Source organism: Pyrgilauda ruficollis, unplaced genomic scaffold (assembly GCF_017590135.1).
Source record: "Pyrgilauda ruficollis isolate IOZ18807 unplaced genomic scaffold, ASM1759013v1 scaffold204, whole genome shotgun sequence".
In the NCBI taxonomy this organism is placed as follows: Eukaryota; Metazoa; Chordata; class Aves; order Passeriformes; family Passeridae; genus Pyrgilauda; species Pyrgilauda ruficollis.
In genome coordinates, this window is record NW_024519652.1 from 218,829 (window position 1) to 241,397 (window position 22,569).

The 22,569-nt window shown below is 41.0% G+C and overlaps 1 protein-coding gene across 4 annotated transcripts in view; it reads right to left on the reverse strand.

The window, feature by feature from the left end:
• The window catches only part of LOC121353422 (amyloid beta precursor protein), a 207,373-nt gene that overhangs the window by 124,116 nt on the left and 60,688 nt on the right, over positions 1-22,569 (reverse strand). For all 4 annotated transcript variants that reach the window (XM_041467270.1, XM_041467269.1, XM_041467268.1 and 1 more), the window contains exon 3: positions 7,121-7,250. In XM_041467270.1, coding sequence (XP_041323204.1) covers positions 7,121-7,250 — 130 coding nt within the window. The remainder of the gene's footprint in view (positions 1-7,120; positions 7,251-22,569) is intronic.

Here is a 22,569-nt window from a genome sequence, read left to right on the forward strand (position 1 = left end):
ATGTTAGTTTTATCTCTGCACTTCAGTGTTTCTATGCCTTCAGCTGCAATCTGGCTAACCCAACAGCTGAACCAATGTTTGGCTCAAGTGAAGAGGTGGAAGCCTCCAGAAACAGAGTTGTGACTGCCTGAGGAAGTTTTTGTGCTGCTGCAGGGTGATCTTATTCAGGATTTCTCTGCCAGCTCCCTACCTCATTGTCAAGCTGATGGGATTTTGTCCCCTGAAACATGCCAAAGGCCACTTCAAATGGTTTATACAGTCCTGCTTTGAGAAGAAAATACTTGAAATGATGCAGTTATAAACCATGAGGCAAGAGACCTTCTTAGAATTATAATAAACCAATAAATTCATCATTGTTTATGTGAGAAACGACCACTCACTTTAAAAAATTTTAAAGGTTTATTAAACATTAACAAAAAAATATTACGAAAGACTGAATAAGGAAAAATTGTAGCTCTGGGAGCCTCCCTCCCATGACTATCAGCCTTCTGCTCCCCTACCAAATGGATGCTCTGCCTTTTAAACTTCCCAAAGTTTTATCGGTCAACTCCTCCTCTGCCCTCTATTGGTGCAGATTTTCTCTAAATCTGACTACTGAAGCTATTACAAGGGGGACGGGAAAGAGGACTATGGGGTACATATTACAATAACATCACTATACATCTTAAAATACACATAATATCTATCTCTTAATTGTGAGAGCCAACCATTACATTACTCATCTATAACATTTTATCTGAATGATCAGTAACTCCTCTGCTTCCTGTCAGCTAGTGTTGACAGAAAAACTAGACACGTTGTAGTTGTGTAGTCTGAAACTAAGAGAATTTTTTTTATTTTAGGAACCGTGTGGTGTGAGGCTTGTTTGCATCACTCACATAGCTGACTGAAGATTGAGGCAAGCTGAAGGTGAAAAGCTAAACTAACAGGGACAGAAAAACTCTGGGACCATTATTTGATGTCATTCTGTTAATTAGGCACTGCATAGAAAAGCCAGTGGAAAGTGCTTCCAATTACCCAGAGGAGAATTTGTATTGCCAATGCAACAGAAATAGGTGCAATGTGAGTTCAAAGGAGGTAAAAACAGCAAGTTTTGCCATTTACAGAAATATACAGGCACTTCACATTCTTGTGTGAAAAAATTCCACCATTAAAACAGCAATTAATTTTAGAAGAACTACTACTAGAAGAACTGCCAATTACATATATCTCTATTTACATTATTCATTCCAGGCATAACCTTGGTGTTTTCTTTGATATAATTGGTATATACATATTGAAACTTGAGTGTACCTTTTCTTCTGACATCAGGTTGGAGGTTAGGAGTTTTGCTTTTTTTTATTTTCCTTTCTCTCAGGGAATTTTGTCCCATTTGTTGCCTAAGAGACTACAAAGACTGGTACTTAAGAGAGAAAATATATGGTTGGGAAGGGGAGGAGGGGGAAGAGTGCAGCTGGCCACTCTCTTAGCTGGAGGAGGTTTTCTCTTTGGAAGGGTAGAGATAACACAAGATTTTGACTGAGGGGTCAGGGTCTGGACTCAAGCTCCTCTCTCTCACTCTCGGGATCAGAAGGGAACCATCGAGTTGCTGCTGCCATGGGGAGAATTCACTGCCACTGATGAGTCCATGCCTTTACTGGTTCTTCCTTACCATGTGTGAGCCTTTACCTGTAAGAATGACTGTTGAACTGGGACCTTATTAAGACCCAATATCACAGCAAAGGACCCTCATCATCTACGCAGGTACCTCAGGGGAAAAACCAGGACCCCGAACCTCTTCCCCTGCCCAGAAGGTGCGTCTCCCGGCTGCTTGTGCCAGCTGCTTGCAGAAACCCAGCTGCAGCTGCCCAGCTCCACTGTTTTCCTCTGCTGCCTCAGGCTTTTTTGCAACACTTTACTCAACATCAGGTGCCCAACAGGACACCCCAGGGCTCCTTCCAGGGTTGCTGAATTTCTACTACATTTTGTTTGTTACCGAGTGTGTGCCCACCTCTGCCATTCCAATTACCACTCAGAGGTTCCTGCTACAGCCCATTTCACCATCCAGAAGGGCACAGGAATTGGCTTCCTGGAGTGAGTTTGTAAAGAATCCCCTTTTCTCTCTCTCCTGCCAGCCTACCCACCATTACACAGGGAGGAACGGCCGAGCCCGCGGCACAGCGCCCCCTGCAGCCGCAGGGGAATCACCGCACCTGCCCCGCCCGGCCAAGAGCCAGCAGCGCCCCTGCTGGCTGTGAGCGAAGGGGTAAGGGCTCAACAGCCGAGAGAAGGCGGCTGCTGATTCTCTGGGGTTTGTTTCTTGTTGCTGCTGTTGTTTGTTTGTTTGCCTTGTTATATATATGTTTGCCTTGTACATATAAATCTATATATAAGTAAAGAACTGCTATTCCTTTTCCAATATCTTTGTCTGAAAGCCCTGTAACTTCAAAGTTACAATAATTTGGAGGGAAGGGCTTCATATTCCAAGGGAGGTTCTCACCTTCCTTGGCAGACACCTATCTTTCAAACCAAGAGACTTCAACAAGATGCTAATTTCACGAACTGCTGGAGTAATAAAGCATGAAAAGTTAAAAAATATTTTCAAAGACATTTTTTTAAAAACCAGGTGCAGAAGCGAGTTTTTCACTACATAACCAAGCAGCAAAATACACTTTTCATATAACCTAATGTGCTGGGGTGACTTTATGATGCTTGTATCCCCATTTGCCTGTTTAGCCCAGAAATAAGTTTTGCACCTTTAAGACTGGTTCTAAGAATGATGGGGAGAGGAGGAAGAACACACTGTTTTCAGAAACTGCACTCAATCCTACACATTCCTGCTCCTGGACTGTGTTGTCTGCAGACAGATGGTGGGACAGAGCTCTCCTTTGCTCTTAGTTAGTTTTTAGCTAGCTGAGACAGAGAAGTTCCCTGAACTTTTTTTTCTTTTTCTTGGACCTGCTCAAACCTGCTGTGGACTGAACACCCAGCAAAGCAGCAGCAGCTCACACCTGTGCCCACCGGGCCAGGCCTGGGCCCTGGGCCGCAGCATTTCCAGCATCGGAGGGACTGATCAGAGACTGAGTGAGCTGTGAGCTGAGCTACAGCCCACAGAGGGACTTTCTGAGTTTGTCATCTCTTTTGGAGCAGCAAGAGGCTTTATTGTTTCATATCGTTAAATTTTTTTTTTTTTTTTTTTTTTTTTGGAGGTAACTGATTTGCCTGTTAAATAAACAGTTTTATTCCACTTTGCTCCAAGGAAGTATTTTCCCAAACTGATTGGAGGGAGGAGCCGCTTGAATCTGCTTTCTAGAGGAATCCCTTTAGAGGTTCTCTCCCAAATTTGCCTCAAACCAGGACACCTAATCTACTTGTTTATGAACAAATGACTGCAAGTAATCACATTCTGATTGACAGAGGCTGTATACATAATGAGATTTCAACACATCTGCTACTTTCCAACACTGTGAATGCAGTGTTTAGCAGCATACATTAATAGGATAATGAGGCAGAGCCATTCCCAACCATGCACACCTTGCTATATCCTGTCTGCCATGCCCACATAATGATCCACAAACACGCACATAACAGCTTCTCATCTCTATCCAGGATTCAAGATGTATTTCACCAACAGAACATTAAAAGCCATCTATTCAGAAATTCATAGCCACACATTTATCCAAGTTATAAAAGAATGACATCTCTGGGACAAGGATGCCTGCTCCCACAACCAGCAAGGAACATGGAGTGAACTACTTCATTTCATGGGCCACCCTGCACAAATTCACCAGCTGCTTTTCCTCAGGCAAGCAGTGAAGAGAGGAGAAAGTGCAAACTAGAAATGCTTGTTGCCCACACTGCCGCAACAGTGGCAGAAATCCTGCCCTCTTGCTGTGACAACCAGCAGAGCTCCCACCAACATTTAGATGTTTACATTTACACCAGGTTGGTGGCCCACGGTATTTTCCCAAAACCAGTTTCTGTAAAGCAAAGAAGAAATCATTGTTTTCTTGACACTGTCTGCAGTAACCCTGCAAGCTGTGCCATACAGCAAGTGGAGCAGGCACTAGGGTGGCACACACACCTGATACCCGGAGAAAGGAGTTCTGCAGATCTTCACTCTTCCACCAGCACATCTCACAGCTCCTCATCTCTGCTATGTACCCAAACACATTTGTGGCTCTATGCTCTCAGTCCTCACTCAAACAATGTAATTTAACTCTTTAAGATTAGATCCAATTAGAACACTTTTAGGGACTATTTCTGTGGTCAACGCAAAGACACATGGCTGACTCAAATAAGGGTCTTTCATTTTGTCTTGTTTAAACCACTGTTTTTATGCTTTAGTTGCATTCTCTTAAGAAAATATGAAGTTGTGTCATCTGCTAAATTTGATGGATGTTACTGAAATACACAGCTACAAAGAACTGCTGTAACTGCTGCCCTGCACAAGTCTCAAAGAGAAAAAACACCTGGAGCAAGCAAGGGCTGTAGAGACATGGGCCCTACACATTTGAAAGCCTTGGCTGAAGATTATGATGCAAGCAGACTGTACATCAAAGATGCTCTGGCCTGAAAGCAGCCAGATTTCTGCCACTTGCTGTTTCTCAACTGTGAAAAATACTGTCAAGATGGAAGAAATTACTGGGCTAGTAAGTATCCTCAGTGCAATGCAAAATTAAGACTCAGCCCTGCAATCAGCTGCCCGCTGGCAAACTTTCTGTTGGTATCTTAATTCTTACCAGATGGATTTAACAGTGGTCTAGGGCAAGGGTCTATTTGCACTAAAATTACAGAGGAATGGGCATAGGCAATACCCAACTTCTGACAATGTCCACTAACAGCTACCACACTAAGAATAGCTGAGGCACACACAGAACTGACAGGCAAGATGCAACTTCTTAGAAAATTATCTTTTAATACTGAAGAAGTACTAGGAGGAGAGAAAAAAAATTAAAATCTCTCTCTCCTTAGTTCTGTACAAAAACATGATTTAAGAGAAAGTATTCCAAGACAAACACAGTACACAACAAACAGAGGGCTGGTTAATGGAGAAATTGCAGATTATGGCTACTGCCACCATTTTTCCTACAGAGGAAGTAATTATGTGGCCATCTTTTCCCCAGCAGACCCTTGGGAACATCAGTATCTAAGGTTTACTCTAGTCAGGGTCAAAAGATGAATGTCAGCATATGATAATGAAACTAACACAATGTGTCAAACACAACTACATACGCCTCAATTACAAGGAAATCAGAAGAAAATAGCGTATGTGGGGATTTTAAAATAAAAATAGAGGACTAAGGGCCAATGGATATGAAGTGCTTAAACATCTTTAGAATTTTTGCATCCAAACCTTGCTACCTAAGATAGCAACCATACACCTTGCAATGATTTTTCTTTCAAAACTGCATTTCAAGGAAGGCACCTTAAAAGTCCAAGTCCAGTTCCTCACTCTTGCAAGAACTGCATATAGTCCTGTCCACAAATTTATTAACTTCTTTCCATGTGATTAGACTTCTTACTCCTTAACCAGACAACTGTTGGAGCTCCTTCTGCTTGCAAATACTTCCTTATAATTGCAGACTAAATGTATTCATAGCCAATTTATATTCATTCGCTCTTATGATGACATTGTCTTCTTGCTTAAATTAGGTTGTAAGACCTCCAGGGCACTGACCAAATCTACATAAGGATAGAAAGTCCTGAGCCTAAGAGTTCCCTTTTCTTAATTCAGAGCTTTGCTTGTGATGACAATAAAATAAATAACAAAATTTAGTTTTTATAGTTCTACTAGTCTGATGTTCTTCTGCTGTATCTCTAATTAGTACAAGTGCACTCTCATGGAGTCTGATGAAATATATCATGATGCATTCTAGATGAGTCGGCAGCTCTGCCTCATCTCTAACAAGTTGCTTATGTGGCTTTAGACAATACACATTAAGACTACAAGCACATGTTTATATCCTAACTATAATAAACTAAAGAAAACACAACAACAAATGGGTAAAAGAGCATGTTCCTTATAGCAGTAAAGCTTGTGGTGGAACCAACCAACTCAACTCACATCTAGAAAAAAACAAAAGCCTGCAGGTTCCTTCCCCCAGTCAGAATCTGTAATTCCTAGAGACATGCTCTTCTCACCGAAAGTCTTAAATTTGGGTTCTCCTGGAGGATTTTTTTCTCAGAATAAACTAGTCCTGCAGAGCCTCAATAGCATGAACAATGATATTGCAGGTTTAGAAACACTGATTTTATATATATACAAACAAACATCAGATCTAAAAACTTTGCCAAGCAAAAAAATTTCTCCAATACTTAGCACAGATTTTATACACCTGCTGTTTTGGCACTTTTGACCACACTGGTAGCATTTCTGCTAATTCCTCTTCAGTCCCAGCTTTGCTAAGGGCAGATTGTGCCCTGTGTTTTAACTACTCTACACAAATGAACAAAATTTCTAGAAATATTGCATATTTTTTAAAAATTTCCTTCATTATTTGTTTCATGGAATAACTGGTCTGAGTTGGTTTCCATGCCTTTTATATGTCCTGGCTTACTAGAAAAGCAAGTTCCAACTCTGAACTCCAGTATTTATCACAGTTCAAATGGCAGTGGTAAAGCAACATACTTAAACATGGAATAATGTCAAGAAAATGTCGTGCCTAGAATGTTAATGAAAACGGCAAATCAACAATTCTATTTTCTAAAGCAGACAAAAGTAAAGGTTAGCAAAAAAACAAAGGCCCAAACATCCCTTTTAATTGATTTAAAGCACCAAGGACACAGGAGAGAACAGCAAGCAACTGCTACAAATATAAAGTTGAAGGATAAAATGGGAAAATTTATGAAGTATCTTTTGTTTCAACAAATACAGATTCCCATAGTCTTTCATGGTAAGAGTCCAAGTACTAGATAAGCAAAAATTAATGTGAAAAAAGAAGGGTTTAATTAGGGAAGAGCAGGAGTACTTTCTTTCTAGATAATGCAGTTCCAAAGGACTGAACAACTGGACAAAAATCCCTTCAGAAAAGACAACTATACTGAGGTATAGAAGACATTTATGTAGATTCTCTATCTTTCTCATGAAGAGACTGAAAAACCAGAGCAGGAAAAAACAGACTAAAATTGCGTCACTCACCCAGACATCTGTAGGGAACCACGATGTGCGGGTGACCATTGCACTGCTTCCATCCCCTCTTGCACCAGTTCTGTATCGTAACTGGCTGGTTGGCTTCAACAACATTGGTGATTTGCAATTCAGGGTACACCTAGCATTAAAAGCAGACAAAAAGACAAATGTTATCACAAGTATGTACTCTGGGTCACTGTAACACATTTGTAACAACACAGTATTCATCTTCCCTCTCTTCTCCCTCTTCCAGTTTGTAAAATATTTATGTCATGGTATGACTGTATGCATGCATCTGGAAAGTCTGGTGTGTCTGTTCATCAGGAAAAACATGCGGCTGCCAGTTTAGAAAAATTATGGTGGTAACAGCTGATTGTCAAAACTATAACTTGCCCAATTATATTTGAGAAAGTTAAAGATCAGCTAATCATAGGTTATATACCTTCTCCTCCATGTCTAGGCAAAACTCCATATACACGGCATATTCTCCATACACCTAAACTTAATAGCACAGATGAACATAAATGCCTTTATGTTCATCTCAGCCATTTTAATAAACACCATAATTCTTGCCTGCTGCAGTCTGCCTAGTACTAAAAGTCTGTTGAAAAAGTTATTCATATTTAGATCTACATTACAAATTTCTAAATTGCTGATATCAAAATTCTATCTGGTTTAATATCACAATACACTTCTACACCCACAACCATCACACCAGCAAACTTGCTGATGAATTTATTGGCAAACCACAACTTTGTTTTTTTATCCCACTCAATCCCTTTACCCCACCCCCTGCTTTTCTATGCTAAAACAGTCTGTAGCCCTCACTTTACATTTTTCAAATTGGCAATCTACCAGCCCTAACATGAAACTCAGAAGGTATCTATTTTCCTTTGCCTTTCCTTAAGCAATCCTTACCAATTTCCAGCTGTGTGAGATCTGAGGATTTAAGTGCTCTGAAAACTAGTCCACTCATATCTACCAATGGAAAAGAAAAAGAGAAATAGGAACAAGTCTGAAGTAACTGGAAATGGTCCAAAAACATCCCGCAGAGAAGTAACATAATCCCAAAAAAAAAGAAAACTGGGTTAAGATGGGGTGAATTCTGAGAGTCCAAAACTGGTGGAGAAGTACTCTAAGAATCTTGACAGCCCCACCTGAAGTAAAAAAGATTTGTCTCAATCATGGATCTCCAACTAAGATGATGGCATCTGAGAGACAGTGCCTCCTGGCACCCCCCTGATTGAAGGTTTAAAATATAACCATGGCAAAAATTAAGAAAGCAGCTTGAGCTAAAGTCTCAAACTTTAAAAGATGCTAACAAATTTGAGATCCTTGGTCTTTAAATGAATTTGGCCTGGTCCATACACATGGGAACAACCAGAAAGCAATCAAAGCATGACTGGAAATAATTTCTTACTTTAATTAAGGGACATGAAGGGGTTATTACAATTTTAAAGTTGAACTGTATTAACAGCTTAATGCACAAAACAAGGGCAGATACAATAACAATGCCATGGAAATTACTACAGAAAGAAACACTGCCTACTAAACAACACAATTTATGCTAAAGGACTTGAATATCAATCCTGGTTTCTAAAATTTATTAATCAGATACTTCTTTCCTTGTGCAAATCCTTCATAGAATACATCTGTCAGATCTTTGCCAGTTTCAACAGCACCCTCAGCTCACTACAACTGATGGCTGAAGAATACAGAGGCTGAAGGTGCAGCCTGGGATGTTAACCCAGCATACAAGATACAGTGACCTCAAGAAAGCCCACAGGCAGAACTGGTAAGTGTGAAAGTTTCCTACACTCAGAAGACTGAAGCTTTACTTTCTTTCTTTTGTCAGCAGGTGGCCCAGGCTGATGGTCATCATCCACATTACATACAGATGCCCATTTTCACGCTGCTTGCAGAAAGTGGCTCCAGAGAAACTTGCTGCTCCCCTTGCTTCATCAGTGCTTCAAGTACTGAACTCTGCACTGAAACAGCAGGGAAAAGCAGCAGGGAAAGCCTTTGCACATGCTCATGATCCCTGTAACAGCACTGCCAAAATGGATGAGCAGGCATCATCACACTTTAACTGCTGTGTAAATATTACCCTGCAAGGCTCCATAACTGCCTCAAGAGCTAAGATGCATGGTGCAATAGGAAGATTTGTTCTTCTTTGGGTACTTCCTTTAGCATTGCCATGCTGAACTCTTCCAGTTCATGCCTCTACAAATGTCACGCTCATGTAATTAGAACCCATGGTTAGATAATACTGGGTGCTGTCACAAAGCCATGTGCTTTATACATCAGTGTCAACTGACAGGTTCTTATCAGGGACCCAGGGTTAAGTGTCACTTGACATGGGCAGCGGAAATAAATGCCTTAAATGAAGACAGCTAAGGAAATTTCAAAATGGATAGACTGGAATATTTAAAAAAGGAAATTAAGACCAAAAAGACCATTTATTTACCCACATGAATGTGTACATAGCTTTAAAGTGACAGAAAATAGGATTCTGAGCCACAAGAATGAAGAGACACTTAGTTGCTTTCCTGAGATGAATTTCTAAAGAGCACATTATTACTACAGGGTCTCGATGAAAGAATAATATTAGTTGGAAAAATAAGTTCATATATTATTTTTATTTTCACTATTACCCAAAACCACCATTATAACTGCTGGTTAGCAAAGGGGTCCAAATGCTAATTAGTTAGCAGTATTTGTCAAAAGTACACCAGGACAAAGAAATACAAAGAAACCTCTTCTTTCGTTACTACATCAATTACTAAACTCCTAATTTCCACTGAAAGCCCAAACAAAGCTCAGTCCACCCTTTAGGAGAGAAAACAGGCTTTGATTTTCATTATCAATAGGTTAACGCCAGTGTATGTGCCAAGGAGAGCTCCCCTCACTAGACTTATATAATGTATTTGCTCTGAATTGGAGTGGGACCTACTTAGTGGCACAGAAAAATGAGCCTCATATTTATTTATAGTGTCCCTAATGAGCTCCTGTAGCAGGCACAGGGCCTGCAAGGCCTCCTTGGAGGTCAGAAGCCTGAGCTAGGAAATGCCAAGTCATGATGACTCGGGCCTTAGAAGCCCCTCTCTTCCGCCTTTCGGACCCTGCTTATCTCTCTGTAAGCCTATAGGTCACTTTTCCCTGACCCTTGCTATTGGGCAGTTTCCAAAACCCCTGTAGGCTATAAAAACCCCTAATTCTGCCTGGTTCGGCAGAAGAGCTGTCACTGAGACCCTTCATGGAAGACCCTAATAAAGAATCCTGCGGAATCATCAAACAGCCTTCTCCTCTCTCTCCCTGCGTCTGCTGCTACAGCCACAAGCAAGCAAATAGAGCTGATGATCACACAGAGCTGATAATCACTAAACAGCTGAAAATCACTTGCTTGGCTCCCCGCAGCTGGGAATGGCTTGGGAGATCGGACCAAGTCTGAGCCTCCACTGAGACTACCCTGGCCATGGCACCCCCCCGGGCGCAGCCCTGCTGGAACCTGCCAAGATAAGCTCCTTCTGCAATGTCAGTGTAAAGCAGAGCTAGAAAGCTGCAAGATAACCAAACTTTCAACATTATTGTAACTTGATGTAGAGAAGTTCTGTTAATTCATCTTGAAAGAAACAGTGATCAATGTAATCTAGAAAATTTAACAGGCAATCAGGAGTTACAGCTACATCTTCATTTACTTCCATTTTCACTACCAAGTCTCCTTACATATTGACTGCAGAAAAAAAATAATCTAAAAAGCCACTCAGACTATTCAGAATTTAATATAATCTTGCTAAAACTCATGTTTACCACTACCGGCTTTGATGCTGCATAGATTTAAGACTAAAATGTTGATGTTCTTAATAAAAGGAGAGAAAATGGAATGAGAAAGCTTTTGGGTTGAGATAGAGAGAAAATATTTACCAATTACTGTCATAGGCAAGAGAGATTCAACTTGGAGAAAATATTTTTAATTCCCAATTAAAAGAATTAAAAAGGGGACATAGTGGGAGAAGCACAGATCTCCTCTCTCTGACCAGTAGGAAAATCATGATGCTGAGTCAAGGAAGGCTTAGGTTGGGTATTGGGAAAAGATTCTTCACCCAGATGGTGGTTGTGTACTGAAACAAGTCTCCCCCAGGGAGTGGTGACAGCACCAAACGTCACAAGAGTTCAAGAAGCATTTGGACAAAGCTCTCAGGCATGTTGGTGGCATTGCTGGGGCTGTTTTGTGCAGGGATGAGAGCTGGAAATGAGTTGATCCCTCTGGGTTCCTTCCAACTCAGGGTAATCTATGATTCTATGAAATGGCATTTGTATCTGTCTACATACAAAGGTGTTCATGATACCACTAGCTGGGTATGTGTTACCCAAGTGGAGATCAGAAACTATTTTGAAACAAATTTGAGAAAACCAAAGAGGCCGCAACAGAGAACAACACTAAAGCAAAGAAGCAGCTGGGCCACCTCCACCACGGCTGCCTCTCCTGCCAGCCTAAGGAAGAGCAGCTGAGGCCTCTCAGCACGGTTGGTGCAGATGAGTTTATTCCCAAATGTCTCCTCTAGCCATCTTTGAGGATCACCCCGATCCCTATAGAATCACAGACCTGTTAAGACTGGAAGGGAGCTCTGGGGATCACCAGGTCCAACCTCCCTGCTCAAGGAGGGCCACCACCTTGAGCTGACTGCCCAGGACTATGTCCAGATGGCTTTTGAGTATCTCCAGGGGTGAAGACTCCAGAGCCTTTATGCACAACCTCTGCCAGCATTCAAATACAAACATTATATGCAACTGAAATCTCTATGAGAGATACTTTTCAATCTTTTAAATCAATCTCTGCTATATGATTATATAAATATGTTTCTCCATCCAGTCACACATACTCAGCACATCCTGGCTCAATCCTGAACTAGTACTTGAGCATAATCTGCTCAATGACTGCATGAGGCAGTAATCTCTGATACCAAAACACATTTAAATTCAAAAGCTTAGTATTTCATCTACTGATATTATTCATTATGTCCCTCATCTTCTAGAGTAACTTTGACTATTCAGAATATTGGTTTTATCATATTTTCAAATAAAATGTTAAAAGATTTTCAAGGTTAGCTGATTATTAAGAGATTAGTGAAGCTATTTCAACATATATCTTCAGTTTTTATTAGACAATCAAAACAATAGCAATAGAAATAGCTATATGCAAATCTTACAAGTACTGTTAGTGTATATGACTGGAATTAGTGGTACAGATTTATTTTTATTTCTCCTTGAACATAAGGATCTTTTCCTGTATATTCTAAAAGCAGAATCACTATAGAGAAGAGAACAAGATTCAGAGTAACAAATGGCATGAATTCCTAATTGAGTATGCTTCATCCATGGAAACTGTAAAATGGAACACACATGCACAGACTTACACATAAACATACATATGTGCAACCCTTGTGAAACATAGGGTGGTTACATCTTAACATGAATTCAATGAGGGAAAAAAATAAAAAAGAAAAATAGTATCTTAGAGAATGTAAAGCATAATCAGGAATTGGTATACATCTTCACCAACAGTTTGAAATGATAAACAACCTGTCAAGAGGCAAGAAAAAAGTCTTTAAGGTGCAAAATTAACGTCACTAATTGCCATTTTTTAATTTAAACACCTTAGTATTTTGCTCTAAATTGCATCCCACATCAGTTTGAATTCTGACTGCTCTAAATCAGAAATATGTATTCATTTAATTGCCAGTCTGAAGTGGACATATTTTCTTCTTATTGTTTCCTTCTACTGTCTCCTAAATCCTTCCGTTGTTTCCTGTACCTACTCATTATATCCTAGATTAAATTAGATCGTACATTTGGGGGTTTTATATTTTCCATTTACCCTAGGCTTCAGCACTGGCACAGCAAGACTTTTAAGTCAGACTGAATACAAATGTAATATTCAATTCTCTAGTGGCACAAGGAGAAAAGGCTACTCAGTCCCTCAGAAAGCACAGCTTCCAGACTCTGCAGCATACCACCAAACAACTCGTGCTGACATACCCTGTATCTGACAGGAATTTACGAGCTGGAATTCTGCTTGAAGTCCATCTCAGGTAGTCAGTGACAATATCTACATTAAAATAAATACAAGAGTGACTACAGAAATGCTGACTTTAAAAGAAAGGAATATTCATACAGATAAAACAAGAAGAAATTTTAGCTGTAAATAGTTAGAATAAAAATAAGGATGTTTTTAGTATTTTAGCAGTTGCATCTTTAGCAACTTGAATAATTTGAATACTTTGATTTACTTACAGAGAAGATAACTCCAAGTAGGATAGAGATTGATTACATCCAGGCTTTCCTTGCCTACCATCCTCCCACAGCTTTCCGCAAAAAAGAAAACAACCACACAAGTTGTTGTGTGGACAAGCTTACTCTTATGTGAACACTGCAACTTCATGTGTTGAATATTCTAAACTTACAGTATCAATGTTACTTTTATAAAAAGAACCTTTCACAGAAACTATCAGACAATCTACTTTTAAAAACTATAAACAAAAATCACAGATGCAACACAGGTAACTATCTCTGTACTTTAAATGGACAAAGAAAGGTTTTATTACTTGAGTGAAGTAATCTGCAAACAGTTACTACGAGCACAAAAGATTACGCACATTTAATAACTAGCGTTTAGGAAGACTAGGGACTTAAAATTGCTTGTGGAAAAGATCCTTTTACAGCAATGGCATCTGAAGGTTAACTAAACAATGCTTCAAAGTATGAGAACAAGCTTTCAATTCCAGATTAACAAACTACAGTTGGATCAAAAACTATTTCTATTCCTTTCTAAAGTATATATAGAATCTACAAAGTTTCTGCTTCCCAGAATTTTGCATTGATGAGTTGAAGAGCAGCAACAAGCAGACATGCTACATTAATTTCCAACTGTTTGCCTATCCATGAAGAAGAAAGATAGGATAATTATTTCTGTATGTCCATGCATAGTGTCTCTGCAAGCTTTCCAACCTACAACTTTGGAAGCAGCAACAATGCAGAGTCCGAAATTGGCAGCAACAGGAGTGGTGTTGTTATGAACAAGTTCAGAGGTTGATACAATTAGAAGTGTTAAATGTTAAGTTGAAATTGCAACTGTTGGGAATGGGTTCATAAGTTGATACAATTAGAGGTGTTGGATGATAATTCGAAATTGTAACCAGTTAAAAAAATGTTAATGGTTGTTAGATGTTACACTTTTAATCCCCTACCTTGTTGATATCTGTGTTGCCTCCGTCGGGTAGTGCTTCCCCGGCTCTCTAAAATGGCGCAGGATAACACCCCCGGGGAATCTGCAGATGAAGAGACATTCTAGGAACTCCAACGAAGGGCCTTAGAAACAAAGAACAAGCTAAAAATTTAACAAACTAAGCAATGAGCCCTATTGGCAGGAAGATCCCCTACTCTACCAGCAAAGCTTTGGGTGTCACCGTGACCTTACTGGAACTGAGCCAGAGTGAGGACCCCAGACAACGAGCCGCAGTTGCTTCCTAGGCACGCCCGTGAGGACGGAAGCCCCAGTTCTGCTGCCAAGCAAAACTGTCTCTCTCCTCCTCTGCGTCGCCGAAGGGAGCAGCGGTGGTGTGCGCGACCCCTCGGGCCCCCACCCAGAGCTGATCACTTAATAAAGGCATCCAAAAGGAGCAGGTCTCCTTGCCCTTTTTTTTATTTCAGTGTCACATGAGTAGCCGTGACACAAGCTGTAGCCATGATATTATGAAAAATCCTTTGCTGGGATTTTTCCTCTCCTGAGAAGCTGAGGAGCCTCAGGAGAGAAATGTAAACAATAACTATCTGCTGCTGTGGAATGCAACAGGTGCATCTGTGATTGGTCCATGTGGATTGTTTTCCATTGATGACCAATCACAGCTACCTGTGCCAAGGCTGTGAGCAGTCACAGGATTTTTGTTATTCTATTCTGTTCTATTCTTGTTGAGCCTTCTGATCTCTCTGTTCTCTCTGTTCTTTAGTATAGTTTTAATGTAGTATTTTAATATAATATTTAACATAATAAATCAGCCTTCTGAAATGGAGTCAAGCCTCGTGTCTCCACACGCAGAGTCTGCAACAAGCACCATCAACCCTAAAAGAGAAGTCCTGTTCTCAGTCTTGCAGTCTGTGTCCAGAAAACAGACAGCTACATGCAGAATAAAGCCACTAAATGTCTCATGTAAAATATCCTAGTTTATTCCTGGTTTTTAAAACTATTCTACATTGCTTTACAGTAGCTCCATGGCTTTCCCTGTGGCAGCCCCCAGCCCAGGAACTATCACCCCTCTGATCCAGAGCGCTCCCATCACCAGCAGAACACCTTTCCATCTCTTCTACATCTCTGTGGCTTCAGCTGTGTCCTGTCACGTCTGACCAGACCCAGCCACTCGCTCCTGCCTTTCTCAGCCATCAGGCCCTTCTACACACAAAAAGAAGGCTACAGGGCTAGCTGCAGCTGGCACCCAAAACTCTCCTGTCACTCTCTGTAACCCAAGCAAAGCCTTCACTTGCTCAAAGAGAGTCAAACCCAGCATTAGCAGCATTGGAGCTGTTCCGAAATTCTCTGCCATGAGCCAACATGAGAAATAGCAAGGAAACCAAGAAGGGACAGCTCTGCCCCTGCACCACAAGTTCCAGGCATCTACTGCTGCAAGTTAATCAGTATAGCATCTCAGGTATTTGCACTAATTTCCAGCAGCCACTTGAGAAGAGTGTATGCATATACCCATTTAACCCCACAGTTTTAAAGAAGAAGTTTAACAGTAATCAATTCCTAAACTAAAACCCACACCCAATTACTTAGGATAAATAAATAATCCCAGGCTGAATGTCTTCCAAACCAGCCAGGGAATTTTTTCTAGTAATTAAATCCTGAGGACAAATTTCCAGAGCCACACTACTTCTTATCTTCAGCCACATCCTCTTGTACCCATCCATAACATCATTTCAAGTTTAATAGCTCCAGCCTCACTAGCTATCAGAGTCAATCCTCAGCCTCACCTAGGAGTTTCACATACTGCTCTTATAACTACTTCTTTAGGCCCATCTAATAAATCACCCTTCTTTCCAACATCTTAGCTGCTTCTCTGCTGCACACAGAGTCGCTCTTCAAGAGTTTCTTGCCACAAAACTCACCCACTATTTCAATTCCTTTCACCCCAACTCTTGGCTCTCCAGTCTACTCATCCTGGCATTTTTTTAGTTCTCATTTCCAGTCTCTCTGCCCACTCAGAGCCTCTTAAGTTCCATGCTAAGACACAAATGCTGTCCTCTTTTCTTTAGTCCCCTTTCTTTTTTCTCCAGGCATGCAAAGTCGGCAAACATTTCAACACTCCAACTAGTTTCCTTCTTTACTGATCTTATCCTATGGAAAGGAAAGCAGAGCAAAACTAAACATGCAGGTGTAAGGTATGTGTGAGAGTGAGATGGCAGATGATGAACCTTCTAGGCATTAACCACAGATCAGGGGGAGATGGGGTCAGAAACCAAAATGTTGCTGCAATTTTTACTCCTGGTTATGACAACAAGCACTTAGAGCTTTTCTCTGTGAGCAGGGTACATACAACATCCTGATATATCATTCCAACTGCCTTGGGTATTGAGAGTGCTAGAAACATGAGCTGGTTTTAGTGCAGTGACCAGCTGGGTTGGTTCACCCAATGAAGCTTCATACATACACGATCTCTTCTCTTAAAATTCCCTAATGTGCTTTTATCTGGAATTTCACGCAAGACAGTCACTTCCTCTGTAATTAAAGTGTTCAGAAAGGCTGACAGCCCTGAGGCAGCCAGCTCAAGCCTAATCCATGCACCGGACTCCATATTTTACACAGACCTAAACGGAACACCCTTACTGGCTTTCTATCAACTTTTTTTTCTGCACATGGGGAAGGCAGAAGACTATGAAATAGAAAACAGAAATAAGGCTGCAAGGTCAAGCACATCCTCCTCACTGCCTTTCAAGTACTTGATTTTATAGCACAAATGTCTGTACACAATAAGAAAACCAAACCAAAACTTTTGCCTTACCAAGAATATTCTGTTTACTACGTCAGGTTTTTTAAAGCCTCTCTTGTGTAATTATAGAGGATATCCAGCTTTTCATACTGTAAAACCTCAGAGTAAATAGGGCTGGACTTACAGTCTCTTCTAAGCTGCTTCCCTGTCCACCTGAAGCACAACAAGCACTTCTGCTTCTCCATAAGCAGAGTATTTTATTCACAGTCAACAAAGTCCACTTCATCATGTCACATATTCACTCTCCTTGAGCTGAAACCTCATCTGCCTCTTATTCTACAGCATCTTCAGAAGCAATTAACAGTTTGGGGTTTGGGGTGTTGATGGTTTTTTGCATTTTTTTTGCTTCTGTGCTTCCACTTTTTAATTAAATTTCTGCATTAATAAAGTTAAACATTCGAGCAGTGAGACAGAATAATACCTAATCAAGATAATAGGGTATTTTTATCTCTAAGTAATATATTATGTGCAAAGGACAAGGACTGTTGTCCCAGAAAGGGGGTGGAGGGGAAGGGGGAAAAGCAGCCAGAAGTAATTTAAAAATAATAATAAAAATCTCCTCATTTAGGCATGATACAATATTTTATCCACCTACTTCTCTCTTTAAGGGTCTGACAGGTTATTCTGGTTTTCAGCGGGGATGAAGAAAAAAACACAGAGGCTGCTTCTGGGAGAGAAGCTCCTCAAAAGTTCTACTCTGTCCAGCAGAGTCAATCCCTAAAGGCTCTGATGATTGACATATTGGTTGGCCCAATTGGAGTAGTAAGCAACACCTCTGTGATGACACATTTAAGAAGGAAAAAAGTCATGCCACTGCTCTTTCTTCCTGCCCTCTGAGGGGTGGTGAGGGGGCTGTCAGGCTCCTTCCTGGCAGGGCAGCCAGGGTCCTTCCCGGTGGGGCCGGGGTCCTTTCCAGCGCGGGCACTGGGATCATGCCAGCGGGATCATGACACCAAGGAGGGGTCATCCCAGCAGAACGAGCAACCACATGGCCGAGACCACACGGCTGTAAGCAGCCCTGTGGCTGAGATCGGCGCAGCCACAGCAGCGCCACGTGGACGCTACTGTTTCAACATGGCTCACAATTAACTTTATTTGCTCAGCCGCTTTTAACTAGCCATGCTGCAGATAGAAGGGCAAAAGTGGCGGCAACAGCCTTTTTTCCTTTCGGCACCCTGCATGAAGAGAGGTGCTGAGTAAATCACCAGCAGCACGGCAGCCAGCACAGCTCACACAGTGCCAGCGGGACCGCGTCACCAGCAGTGAGAGGCACGGCGAACAATTCCCCATTGCGGAGCCCAGACGGGATCAACTTTTCAGGTCTGCAGAACTCTATAAAAACTTTTCAATTGATAGAACTTGAGAACAAACGAATCTACAGATACCAGTTCTCTCCCGAGTCAGAGAAAATGAAAAGGTAAAGACACGTGAGGAGAACAACATGGCGACACCAAGGTCAGTGCAAAAGACAGAGGGGGAAGAGGAGGTGCTCCTAGCATCAGAGCTGAAATTCTTCTGCAAGCTGTGGTGAGGACTACAATACAACAAACTGTTTCCCTGTAATTCACGAAGTGCATGGGAGGATGCAGAATTCACTTACAGCCCATGAGAAAAAGGTGCTCACTCTGGAGCGGGTGTATGTTGAGAAGCTGTGATCTGGTGAGAGGCTTGAACAGAGAGAGAGAAAGAACCCTTGCTTCCACAGATAGAGGAAGAGGACCTTTGCTTTTATACTAGAACAGCTCATCCTTAAAAGACATGAACAAAATGGCCCAGGAGAAAACAGTTGTGGGAAGACTGCTTTGCCCATGGGAGGGACCTACATTGCAGCTGGTCTGGGCAGGACTGCTACTCATGAAAATTAGAGTTGGAAAACCACATTGAAAAAGTTCACAGAGAACTGTGTCCCGTGGGAAGGACCCCAAGGCATAGCAAAAGAGACTCCTCTCCCAAAGTGAACTGAAGATTTTTTTTTAGAAGAAGCACACATGAAGCATCTCCCAGGGCAATTATGCTGTTTAACACTCACTACACACTCTTTTTTTGTAAAATACACTTTTTTTACATGCAGCAAAAAATTCCTCTCTGTTGCTGCACTACCGCATGAGACCCACCCACCTTGGTTTATTTTCCAGCAGTGAGAACAGGCCCACAGTTCACCTTTGCACTTCCTCAGCAAACCCCACTACTCACAGGCTCCAAGCTGTGCACAGAGCACAGATGTTAGGGGCCAAAGTTTTTGGGTCATTTTTTCCACTTACAGGTAAGAAACACTGCTGTAGAGCTGGCTACTGAATTTTGAACACATAAGGAAGGAGAAAGGTTCTGACAGAAGCTCTCAACAACAAACTCACATAAGCATCAAGTCTCCATGTGCATGAAGTTGCAAGTCACCAGGCTGCCTATAGGCATCTTTGCACTTACCAGAAGCAGCTCAGAAGCCTGCAAATCTAAGAACATCCTTAATACTCCATTCCCCACCAAAAAAGAAGCTGAACATTTTGTTGCCAGCTTTCTTCCTCCAGCAGTATGTTCCCACACAGATGGCAAAACATTTTTTGAGACTTGGTACTGCATGCTCCACTGAAGTCAGCAGAAACCCTGTGATCCCTTAGGATTTAGCTTTTGTGTTTTGCAGATCCTGTACTGCTTTAGTGCATAACTCTAAGACTCCATAGCCTATCAGCTACTGTTTTCCCATTATATTCTCTCTAGGCCTGAAAGTCAAGGGCACCTTAACTTTTTCAGACCCCAAAAAAAGTAAGCAACAGTGAATTGGGGAGGGGGGGGGGGGGGGGGGGGCACAAACTTGGAGTAAATTACCTCATTACCCAAAGCGGTATTTGGAGGATTAACCCCTGATATATAAATGGACCAAACTTTTATCTGAATGAAAAATTTGTGACTATCTTGCATCTTGGGTGTACCTTCTCAGAGGCTTCTGACTGCCCAAGATGTATCTATTGAAGGCCTTTAATAAATACGTGCTTTTATTCTAAGACTCCATAGCCTATCAGCTACTGTTTTCCCATTATATTCTCTCTAGGCCTGAAAGTCAAGGGCACCTTAACTTTTTCAGACCCCAAAAAAAGTAAGCAACAGTGAATTGGGGAGGGGGGGGGGGGGGGGGGGGGCACAAACTTGGAGAAAATTACCCCATGTGCTTTTATTCTCTTTATCTTGTCTGGTCTCTGTTCTAGGTAGCCACTCTAAGGCATCACCTGTCACCAATTTCTCTAACAGAAAGATTCAATCCAACTCCAAGAAAACCTGAAATACGAAAAATTTAATTTGTTTCCTCCTTCCACAAAAGGCCAGTCCCAAAAGGATTAGGACTGCTGCCAAATGAAGAAACCACTTCAAATTGCTCCCAGTGACTCAACTGACCACGGTGATGTCAATCCCGAGAAAAAAACACTCTTGGGGTGCAATGAAGTCCAATCATATCTCACAAAACGTCAACACCAATATATTTAAGATCTTATTCTCAGAAAAGTGATATTCATTCCCAACAGCTCAAAGGCACACTGAGCAAATTAGAATAAACTCAAATCCAAGTAAATTATGAATCTTCTGAGATGTGTTGATCCTGAATTTCAAAGGACAGAGTAAGGACTGTAACCCTGCATCTGCTTTCTGATATAAACCACTGCAAAGCTGCAACATGCCCATGAACATGTCCCTCTGCACCCTGCATCTTGCCAGCAGATATCTCAGCCTACCCACAGAATCATCAAGATAGTCAGTTCCCCAAAATCCAGACAGAACTTTAATATTAAAAATTATAATAATTTATTGCATGTGTCTTTTTTTATTTTTGTTTCACAGTAAGGCTGGCAAACAATACATTTAAATTAATATGATCTTTGGTACCCTTTCTCCAACAAGAATTAAGTTCACTGAATTGGACTGAAGTAAAGATAAATAAATCAAATATGACCATTCAAATCAAGGACTTCTGGACTGAAAGGATTTAGAAATTGCTGAAAAAACCAAACAAGAAATCCTTAACATTCCATACTGCTTTGGCTCATCCTGGGAGAGAAATTATTTCTTGCTTCTCAGAACTGCACCTACACTTCTCTTGAAACATTCAGAGACAAAGAGAAAGAAAAAAAGCAGATCGAAGTTTTAAACGTTCTCATCTTCAGGATTATGTTTTGATGCAATCTTTTACTGTGCTCAGTGGCATAGCAGTTCCTGTTGTTTAGTGGGGTGACTGAAATAAGCTTTACCTTAACACTCATGAAAATTAAACATTAAACTAGAATGAAGTTCCTTCTCCAAAGATTAATCTAAGCAACAAAATCAATGTAAGAATTGCACGATTTCTGTTTTTAATTTCCAGCACAGTGCAAGCATTTTGTCACCAGTCTTGTCACCAAGTTTTTCACTTGCTGAAGTCTAGTGAAAAACACCAGGCTGACCTTCTGACAGTCTGACATCCCATAAACCAGAAATTCTATGACACAGCTATACAACATGATAAATTATTCTGCAAACATCAAATTCATTTGTGCTATGAAAAAGGCAAAATTTTAGTTTGCTGAACAGCAACAAAGAATTCTTATCTTAGAAACCAGCATGCAATACTGATGCTCCTCCCGTAACTCCAGCTGCAAAACCCTGCCAGAAACCAAAGCTACAGCAAAACCAGCAGCAATTGGGATTCTGCATTTGAGATAGAGGGTCCATATGCTTTTTCTCCAAATCTTTATGATAGGTCTGTGGAATCTGTGGAACTGTTCAGCAACTGACCCAAAAAAACCCTAAATTTCAGATCAGATAATCACTACAAGGATACTGAATTACATAAGATTTCTCAGTCTTTCATTCACCTTCCAATTCTCCTCTGTCCTTCCTGCTGTCATCACTCTGCCTAAAAATACCAAGCTTTTCCACATTTCTTTATTTTCACCTGCCTTTTCTCTCAATTTTCTGCACAGATTCTGGTATATTTGAATACATTTGCTCTCCACTTATGTTTTCTGCTGCTAAAATGAAATTGTGGACCCACAATTTCATCCACATGTGGCCTACTCTTCATTACAGACTTGATTTGACATCTGTTTTTTTTGACCTAATAATACTGGGACTTTTTCTGCTTTCAAATTGCTCATGTTGTCTTTTTCTATTGCCTGAGAAAGCTTACTGGCAAAATTCAAAGAATGCATGCATTCTACTGAAAACACATAGAACCAAGTGGCAGGAAGATGTATTGCTTTTAGAAATATTTAAAAAGATTCTCTTCACAGGCTGTTCAAAGACCATAGCAAAGCCACCCTCTGGTCAGCTGTCATGAGAAGACGTCCTGCCCTCATACCTCCTCCAACATTACCGATCCAGCTCATCTGAGGAGAGAGTCGAAGAGGAAACACCCTTTTTCTGTTTGCTGGGGTTTGCTTTATGCCATTT